General features: G+C 33.4%; 1 protein-coding gene across 3 annotated transcripts; it reads right to left on the bottom strand.

The window, feature by feature from the left end:
* Positions 1–2,970: 2,970 nt before the first annotated feature.
* Positions 2,971–6,527, bottom strand: LOC127862949 (baculoviral IAP repeat-containing protein 7-A-like). Of its 3 annotated transcripts, none has more exons than XM_052402218.1 (5): positions 6,447–6,527; positions 4,522–4,752; positions 4,083–4,203; positions 3,642–3,725; positions 2,971–3,449 (listed from the first exon to the last, which is right to left on the bottom strand). In XM_052402218.1, the coding sequence occupies exons 1-5, from the start codon at positions 6,459–6,461 to the stop codon at positions 3,259–3,261; spliced, it is 642 nt and encodes a 213-aa protein (XP_052258178.1). In that variant the 5' UTR covers positions 6,462–6,527; the 3' UTR covers positions 2,971–3,258. The 3 variants fall into 3 exon arrangements, with proteins under 3 accessions (XP_052258178.1, XP_052258181.1, XP_052258179.1); XM_052402221.1 differs by having other exon boundaries at positions 4,522–4,645; positions 6,436–6,492; XM_052402219.1 differs by lacking the exon at positions 6,447–6,527 and adding an exon at positions 6,113–6,138.
* Positions 6,528–9,996: the final 3,469 nt, after the last annotated feature.

Genomic DNA, 9,996 nt, shown 5'->3' on the forward strand with positions numbered 1-9,996 from the left:
CCGGTCTTGGAACGCGTTTTTGAAGCACATTATGAGTAGTAGTTATGATGAATTCTTTTAAATAACAATATTTTAATGGTTTTGTTTTATTAATTTTTGTGTAATTAATTTTTAATTTTATCATTGAATTTATTATACAATGATTATATCACCCAACACCAATTGTGTTCGATAGAGAATATTGTACCACTTTTACTTCTAAAAAACATTCGGAAGCAGAAGCAAGTAATTTTTAATATTTTATCATTCTATTTTAGTTTAATGAATACATTTATTATAAGCACAACATCAATATTTAAGCATCGTCATTTCTGGATTCCTCTGAATTGTCTCATTAAAATATATATTTTTTTTTAAATAAATATCAAAAAGTTATTTTAATGTGTAACTGTATAGCAATTAAGTTTAGCAAATAATAAATGCCAGGCCTGTTTTACTTAACTCAATTTATATTATATGTAGACATTATGTCTAATTCACAATTCTGTCAGTATTTATTTGCGTAAACACATACACAATACTGAACGCAATTTCCAATTAATCATTTAAATTGTGTTCGAAAAAATATTTTGTTTCAACTCATACCTTATATCTTGTACGGACCTGTGCAGTTCGCACAGGCTAATCAGGGACGACACTTTCCGCTTTTATGATATTGTCTTTTAAAAGAAAGGCTCTTCTTAGCAAAAATCCAGTTTAAGCGGAAAGCGTCGTCCAGATTAGCCTGTGCAGTCCGCACAGGCTAGTCTGGGACGACACTTTACGCATATATCATTAAAAGCCCTTTTCACAGAGCACGGCTTACTTTCATTAATGCTGTTTTCAATCTCACATTAAGTCACACTTTCTCGCTCCGACTGTGAGGTTACTATGTTTAATTTTATTAAATGCTATTCATGATTGCATCTAGACCTATTTCTTGTGTGTAAATCGTGTGTGCACATCAAGTTATATTTGCATCACCAGACTGTCTTATTTGCATAGTGAGCTGTACTGTAATACGCGAAATAGGTGCAGTCTGATTTATTTTACATGTAGTTTGTAATTAATGTCATGCGATTTCAAACTAGTCCGATATCACCCCCGAAAACCCGATCTGATGTGAAAAGTTTGACCTGTTTGGAAAAGTTTCCGATAAATTTGGCTGAATTTCGGTATGGTAAGTAAATCCAGTTCTATAATTGTTTAAAGGCATTTTTGAATTAAAATATCTTTTGGTATACGCAAAGGAGGTTTTATCATGTATATTAGAAAAATCCTGGTTATTATTATTCAGGATTTATTGAAATATGGCTATTTTGAGTCGACGATGCAGGGCTTTGTCCCATATTTTCACTTGATTTACACATTTCTTTAAAGGTATGCCAGCGAAAAAAGTTTTTGCACCGAAAATGATGTCCCCCGAGTAACATATCCGCCAGGATTTCTTTAAAAAAATCGTATTGGTGGAGAAATTCGACCTAACATTCAACATGTTGATGAAAAAATGATATGACCCGGTGCAGTACCAAAGATGTCAAGATATGACAGGAGTGCAGTTCATTTATAAACTTTAAAGTTCACTATTACAGATGATGTATGCGCTTGGCATGCTTGTTCCTTGCGCTGAGACTTTTGATACTTACTAGTTGGTTACTATTTGAAATAATTGTGAATTAAATGATACTCTTACGTAGAAAACAAACATAATGTCCTGAACACTTGCACTGGACTCCCTCAATTGTTCAATCTCCATTGACTGTCATAGATAATACCCCTTATGAAAGTTTATACATTCTGACATTATTTAGGGACTCCAGCGCTAGATTTACTAATGAAAGGAAAACGCCGAACATTTTCGGAATAAAAATGTTTAAATATAAATAAATAATAAATATTAATTATTATATACGATTGTATCCTTGCCAAATTATTCAGTAATTTCAAATGCCGACGATTCGACGATGTTGCCTGTACGTCCTTTACCGGGATCCTACAGACGTCAGTGCCACTAGTTTAAACTTTTGTATCGCTACAGTGCTAGTTTAAATATAAATACTCGTTTTTATATAGTCTTTTTTCCAAATTGTTTGCCTTATGCTAATGCAGTAGAGCCTTTACAGATCGTACCATATAATACTGAAATTGTCTTGACTAAACTGCCGAAACCTACGTATATTACGTTGTTGATTCGTCGTAACATCGTAAAACGCATACGCAGTACGGTACAACAAGAACCCTATTTATACGACTAATTCCGATCGCTGATTCAAACGCAGGTTTTCGTGACCAAGTCGTATCAAGGTGTTTTCAAAGAAACAATGTTTAACTCGCGAGAGCGTTGCGACGGCGTTACTATATTGACGAATTTGTTAGTTTTTTTTATCGAATCACTCGCTCTACGCTGAAAGAAGTAATACAAAGGTCTGTTTAACTGAGATCTTGTATACAATATTCCTTTGTTTAAGGTGTAATTGGACAAAATAGAATACGGTCAATTTGTCAATATTCAAATCAGTCTCTTAAATATATTTACAGATGGCCCATAACATATCTTTTCTTTGGCATTGTGCATGTTCTGGTCGCCTTAACCTGTTCTGATCGTGATTAGTGAAGTGCAAGAAATGCACAAAAGAATTGTAACTACATTTTACAAACTGTTTTCTTAATATGAGGGGCTTTATCAATGTTTAAATTACTATATTCAGAAATCCACTAACCTAAACATCGTTTAACTGGTATCGGAACATGTGTCATATAAAAATGTGCTATCTGACAACAGAGTTGTGGTCTGTCTAATTTTAATGACAATTCATATATCCATGTATTATGGTGCGTTTTCTGAGTTCCGAATGACAATAAGTCTTAGTGCTAATCCGCGAGTACGTAGTCTATTTTCACACCTATTTTTACTACAAATAATTTTTTTCTCGCTTTTTGTGTATTCGATTAATAAATATTCACATACAATTACAAACAGTTGACTGTTGACACAATATTTTTATTTAGATTTACGCGAACATTGTGAACCACATTTTAACAAAACGAAAGCGTCATGTTCTACTGGTATTTTATAGAGATTTAAAACGTCCAAACGTATTGTGAAGTACAATAACAATAATATTGTCTATGCATAGAATTGAGATCTTTAAAAATACCATACTTAGTAACATTACATACACATTTTTTATTCAAATAATTGTTATTTCAAAAAATGTACCTCGATACCTGCGCTTCCTAAGTCTTATTAATTAACACAGACAGTAAACAGTCTTTGTTTCAACCCATGAATGTCTTGACAATTTTTCTCACTGTCTTATTGCAGACTGTGCATCTAGTGATGCCCCGTGAGCAATCGATGCAAATTTGAAGGTGACCGCAGGGGATAAATAACGCGCTTCTTTCCTTCACTTCGCACTTCTGGCATTTCACCTTAGTACTTAATCTTTTATACTCCTCTGTTGGGCTTTCTAAATAACGAAAAACAGTATAACGGTATGTAAACAACAATGTGCCAGATTGCCACGAACAGATTATCGAATTTCAGAAATATGTAATTTAATACCTGTCATTATAGTTAAAGAAATAATACTAGTAGCTTAAATATATTACTGTGGAATTTTACTTTCATTTAGCCCCAAACGTTTGCCAAAGTGTCTCACCTGGTTCTTTGTTAATTTCTACTTCACGTGCATGTATCTCCTCAATACAAGTCAATATATCGTCAACTGTCGGGCTTGAATTACCTTTAAACCAAACGTGATTCGCATATGATTAATCATATTGCAAATATTGAAAAATGTTTAAATCTTCGTTGTGTACAACCAATTGTCTTCAAATTTTACACACTATTATAATACATTATTATGATTTTAAACACATACACGATATACCGCCTTATCGGTTGAATATAATTATATTATTGACCAATATAATTATGTGTTTTTTCCTCAATTATTTAAGCGTTTATTAATTGTTTACCATCAACTTCGATCTCCTATCATTGAACAAATAGCACTTATTGTTATCAGTTTTTTTAGCTCGTTCATGGATGAAGCAAAACTTCTTTTAATAAATTACCTATATAGATGATGAACACTCACCATCATTGGTTAGAATTTTCAACGCTGCGTCGAACAGTTCTGTATCGACTTGTAAATTCTCAACACATGTCTTTTTCAGATCCTCTTGTTTAAATCTGGTGCTGTTTCGCGATTCCGAGTTCTGTATTTGTTTAAAAGCACAGTGGATAATTTTGTGCATTTATAATTTCCGAAATGTTTGCATATCTAATCGTTTCATTCGAGACATGCTCTCATATATATGGCCATTATCTGATTATGCTTAAACTATTTATTAAGATTGTTTTAGTAGACTGGTTTTTGTTTCATATATAACCGTTAAAGAATATATTTTATTACTATAATCTGTAAATCCTCAGGCTTTTTACTATGTAAAAATCCAACTCTAAAATATGCAAAAATATCAGACAAATTAAAAGCCCGCTTATTTTATACTTACAAAGGCTCAAGCACATCTTACCTGGATATACCAGTCGGTCTCAGAGCGTCGGAAGGGTTCTGTAACGTCGGCGCTAGATGTTGCTCCGTGTGGTCTACGGCCCGCAGTGTAGCCATCGGAAAGAACAATTAAACCGTCGCCAAAGCTAGAATAGTTGTCTTGATATTTGAACTCTGCCGCTGATGTTGCTAGTTCCGCCTTTTCTTTCCGGAGCTTTTCAGGTTCAAATCCTGTTGTTATGTCTCTAGATATCTTTGCGTAAGCCATATAAACAATCAATAAATGGGAACAAATTTGTTCTCATTACACCATGGTGATTCGTTGTGAAAGTAAATATAGCTGATACTGTTTTATCAACATATTGAAGTAATATGCGATGGTCGCAACATGATAACTATGTAATTATGTTATTAACAGTTCTAATAATATTTGCTAAGACATTAATAGTTGCGCTGTTAAAAGATACAATGTTTCCATATTTAATTTTTAAAGTATACTGTAATAAGGTAATTAAACCACAGGTATCACATGACACTTAATGAATTGTTCAGATAGTTTAAGCTTGATAAAACAAACTTAAATACTTTACGGAAAAATGAAATCAACATGTGGAAAACCAACCACATATATCCCCCATACCACCGCACCCAAATGTCGCAATAAATATAATGTATTTCAATCCCATTTGGCAAAGTAACAATACGCTTATTACGAAAAAAGTACAATACAACAGGATTAATGTGGTAACGTAACGTGCGTGCGCTTTATTTTTCAAATGAATACCTTTAAAAAGGCACGGTTGTTTATCAAAAGCGTGCATGTTTATTCACGTATTAACATTTTACAGTTTAATCGTGAAACTTCTGCTTATATTAACATGAATGTTTCATGGTCATGAGTTTGCATTTATGATAGCGAGCATTAAAGTAACACCTTCATGTAATGAGATATGACATAAGAGGTAAAATTCGAAATTATGGATGATATATGTTGAATGGAAGTCAAACATATTCAAGGTAATTCAATGAAAGGTATTCGCTTTTGTTTTATCACAAAATTAAAGTAAACAAGTTAACATCCATTGAGTAAATGTTTTTATTTTACAATTATAAAAATGATAAAGATCTACAAATCACAGGTTTTAAGAATCAACATATGTAGTGCCACTTACTTGAACTCCTACAATTAATAACAGATACAAATTTAAATTTGAATTGAACATTGGAAACCCAGTGTAACCATTTTTCATGCGTTACGATAAATTTATTTATAGACGCGCGAAAGAGTTATCCAACCTGACCTGAACACCGTGAAAAACTGATACTGACTTATATAACAATCATTCATTTATCCTTTGAGTAGTATTTTCTGTATTATAATAATAATGTCGTCCAATAATGTTGTTACTTGAAATATGGTTAATTTTGATTCTTTAACATTTTGAACGCACATGAGCTGCGTATTTTTCAGACGCTCTTTCATACAAACATTATAAGTGTAACGAAAAGTGGTTTAAATTAATGTTTAATATTCATATTTACTTATAAGTTATATATATCTTATCTGAAACCACAAACAATATATGCGATCAGTATAAATAAAAGGCTGTTACTTGTTCGTACCACATTCCAGTAATCAACACTCCTGAATTTTCACACTGGTTTCCCACCCGAAAATCTATCCTATTATATATTTGTTGAAAACTCAGAATTGCACAACAAATCAAAATAATAATGAGAACTGAATATAAAGACAATTTGTAATCACCATCATATTAAATGAATATTGTTGGAATATCGAATACCTATCTCACTAAGAATATAATTTCATGATGAAAATTCACTTAAAAAACCTTTTGATTTTTGACACCATAAACAAATTCAAATACAAGAAGATAATTGATGAAAATAAATAAAGTAAATCTGCAAGCAATACTTTTTACTCACGAATGTGGTAGCCATAAATACAGCCCTGTTGACCCGTACTTTGTTGTTTATGTATTACATGTAACCCTATCAGTTCACACGGTCTTAACAACTCTGACCTAATATAGGTATAGAGCACTAATGCGCTATTTCGGCAAAGCTGTTTTACCCAGCTTTTCACCTTAAATCAGTGCCCCAGATAAGCTGCGTATCTGCGTCTTTCACCCTATTAAAATGTCAAAAAACGCAAAGAAATTCAATAACATGCGTATTGAAAACGCAACCATTTTGATTTGTACGCAAATTCGTCAAATTCGATGCGTACGACACAATGGCTTCAATCGAAAATGCTTTGCTTATTTTCGGTAATTTCTCTTTGAAATAATTATCGTCACGCGTCTTTATTAAGCAAGCGCCTGGATGACGGAGCATGAAAACAGTCAAGCTTTATTCAAACTCTCTGCGTTCTAGATTTCATAGTTGAATAAAGCGTCTGATCAAATTATTTTCCTCGACATACATGCATTTTTAATCTGACTTTATCCGTCGCTCATTGTACATGTATTTAAAAAGCGCCTGTACTTTCAGTTTCTATAACGATGCGAAATAAAAATATCTAAGAGAGGTCGAAAGACGTCCGCTATTGTTGCGCAAAAATATCAGTCGATCGCAAACTGTTTCGAACCAAGAAAGCAAGAGCCAAATGATCATTCGTGTTATCGATTTTTTTTGTTTTAAGTTTATATTAAGGACAGTTTCAATGATTAAAATGTTATGAAACATCAGTTTATTAAAGTTAATTATGATAGTTTAAAGTTTTATTGAATCAGTACAAGTGAGCATCTTCCACAAAGGTAAAACATCAGTGATATAAAGGTATGCATTTTATTAATCATTTCACCCTATTTCAAGAAGGAAATTTCCCTATTTTTCAAAATCAATGGGTGAAAACCCTATTTCTCAAATAATTATCTGGGGCACTGAGAAAATTTTTCTCGCAGAGTTTCAGGGTCAGTACTCGTTCACTAAATCGTCCGGGGAATATATAATTGACTATCGATAAACATAGTTTTGCTTTCAAGATGAGGATACAAACATTACCGAAATAGAGTATTGTCACGATAAAAGGAAAATCGTTCATTTATCCAACCACAAATGTTTGCCGTACTCGGTCAGCACGTCTTAAAATCGTTCCTGAACGCCTGGATAGGCTGCCGTTATTTACAACTGTGCTATTTTGAAGTCAATTTTGTATCGAAAAGCATTGTGCTAAAATGTGCCATTTACAATTCGCAATGAGATTATTAATGACCCTCGTCATGCGAAAATGGGTCTTATTCCATATGCGCCCATCATATATATAGCCCACTGAGCCTGAGCATCTCTCAGTCTGGTCAGAAGATACATAATGAGACATAACACATTGAGTGATTTTATAGCGATCAGCATCGCCTCTGAAAAGACTGCGCAAATGCATATGTTGGGTCTAAGATACATTGGCCGAAACGCATAAGTAACATTTTCGCATGACGCGGCTATGAAAGTGTGATATAAATGTGTCGAAAGAAAACTGCTTCTAAATTAAATATTAACATACGATATATTTCGATAGTGTAGAAATATACTCATAATAAGGCATGTGAGGACACATATGATGTGCACTCCCGTATAATAATGTTTATCTACTTACATTAATGAGTGGTTTCACAATGATAACACACATTTCATGCGGTGAATATGCGACTTACAAGTGAAATAAAATACCACAATAGTTAAACTTTTGTTTTCAATTTATTAATTTAGAAACGTCAATTGCCAACTTTATTTCAAAGTCAGCATTAACGCCGACTACATTTTTAAAAGATATTTCTTGTTATATTGAATTGTTTTTATATTCGGTTTTGGCGATTATGAAGCATTGTTGTTGTTGTCTATAGTATACCTGTAGTAATTGGTGAACTCATGTTCAACGTTTTATAAATTGAGAACTGTAATATAAACAAGCTTAACCTACTACTATTGTGTTGTTAGCACACGTAAATACAAAAGATCGCCGCTATCTGTTGAGAACAAAGGAATGTTTCCCAGAAATATCAAATTAACCCCGCTGTAGAAGCATGACCGAGGTTACGAAACAGATAAATCTTGTTTAATTTTTTTTATTCGGATTTAGCGATTATGAAGCATTTTTGTTGTTGTCTATCGTATCCGTGAAGTTATTGTTGAACTCGTGTTCAAAATTGTATAAATTGCGAAAATAAACAAGCGTAACCTTAAACTATTGCGTTGTTTTCCCGAATCTATTAATAGCCTCAGATGATGAATGACCTGTACTACGTCATTAAGACGCAGCAGACAGTGGACTATTTAAATCATTCATAAACAATCTCTTCCGCGACACGTATAATACAAATAGTGTTTATTGATTCTTTTCTATATAAGCTCCGTTTAAAAATATTCCATTTAACACGATATTCACATAATGTTTCCATTTTTGAATGAATAGTTGAAGAACTCAAACCTATTGCATAAATTATACAACTCTTCCTTGCGCGGATACGGCAGATGCTGCGGATGTGGCGGGTAGTAGGCTTTCCGTAGATCACAGCAAACTAACTTGAAATTTTAGGCAATGAAATTAGCTGTTCGCTACGCGAAAAACTAAAAGTAGACCAAGTATTGATTCGGCGTAATTTCGTTATTATTTTGTTGATCTTCCGTCTACGCGAAAAACTAAAAGTAGACCAAGTATTGATTCGGCGTAATTTCGTTATTATTTTGTTGATCTTCCGTCTTTCGTAATTGCTTTTAGGATTTGCCAAAATTGACCCACTCGCTCTTCTGACGCAAAGTCAACTTCTAAAATGCGGCTCAAGATATTTTATATTTACTTCACGCAAACACTCAAAACATTTGACGAAATCCGCTAACCAGTAATCACGAAGTTATGAAACGCGGCGATTTTTCTATATAAGTTCGCATGCAATCCGGAAGTCTTATAGGTAGTTTTTGAAACAAATCACCAGTGTTGCAATTTCCTCCAGCGCGCATTTGTTATTTGTTTCTTGATTACTTTCCTATAAAATATTAAAGACTCCGATACACCAATATAATTATATAATGATCAGAGTATGGTGTCGTGTCTTAATGTAGCATAGAAAATCAATTACGTGATTTACGCGTATTTCCAAATGTAATATAACTTGTCTCGCGACAGCAGCTGTGACGTTCTATCTGTTATTCGATGCCCATCTATGGAAGTCCCTGGTTGTAGGAAAGGCTGATTCGTCTGAACCGATTTCTTCAAGTAAGATGCGTATGGGGATAAAATATATGCCTTTTTACAGCAGATACACGTATTTGATAGAAATGGGAAATATACCTTGTTAATCCTGACAGTGTGTATGAGCGGATTGAAACCTTAAACTTGAGCAACATGTAAACGTTCTACTGGTTGACGTTTACATACGTCTCTACAGCGGAACGTATGAGAGGCATATGTATCTGTAATATCCCAAATAGGACGCTTCTTTAAAAATCCTCAACGCTTTGCCTGATAGCAAGCTAGTAT

Source organism: Dreissena polymorpha, chromosome 16, assembly GCF_020536995.1.
Source record: "Dreissena polymorpha isolate Duluth1 chromosome 16, UMN_Dpol_1.0, whole genome shotgun sequence".
NCBI classification, from domain to species: Eukaryota; Metazoa; Mollusca; class Bivalvia; order Myida; family Dreissenidae; genus Dreissena; species Dreissena polymorpha.

What these genes read in the sequence shown, in the direction of transcription:
- LOC127862949 (XM_052402218.1), bottom strand. An exon ending in GAAAATTCTAACCAATGATG is followed by an intron (nt 3,726 to 4,082) that starts GTGAGTGTTCAT and finishes TTTGGTTTAAAG; the next exon opens with GTAATTCAAGCCCGACAGTT. An exon ending in AGAAATTAACAAAGAACCAG is followed by an intron (nt 3,450 to 3,641) that starts GTGAGACACTTT and finishes TTCGTTATTTAG; the next exon opens with AAAGCCCAACAGAGGAGTAT.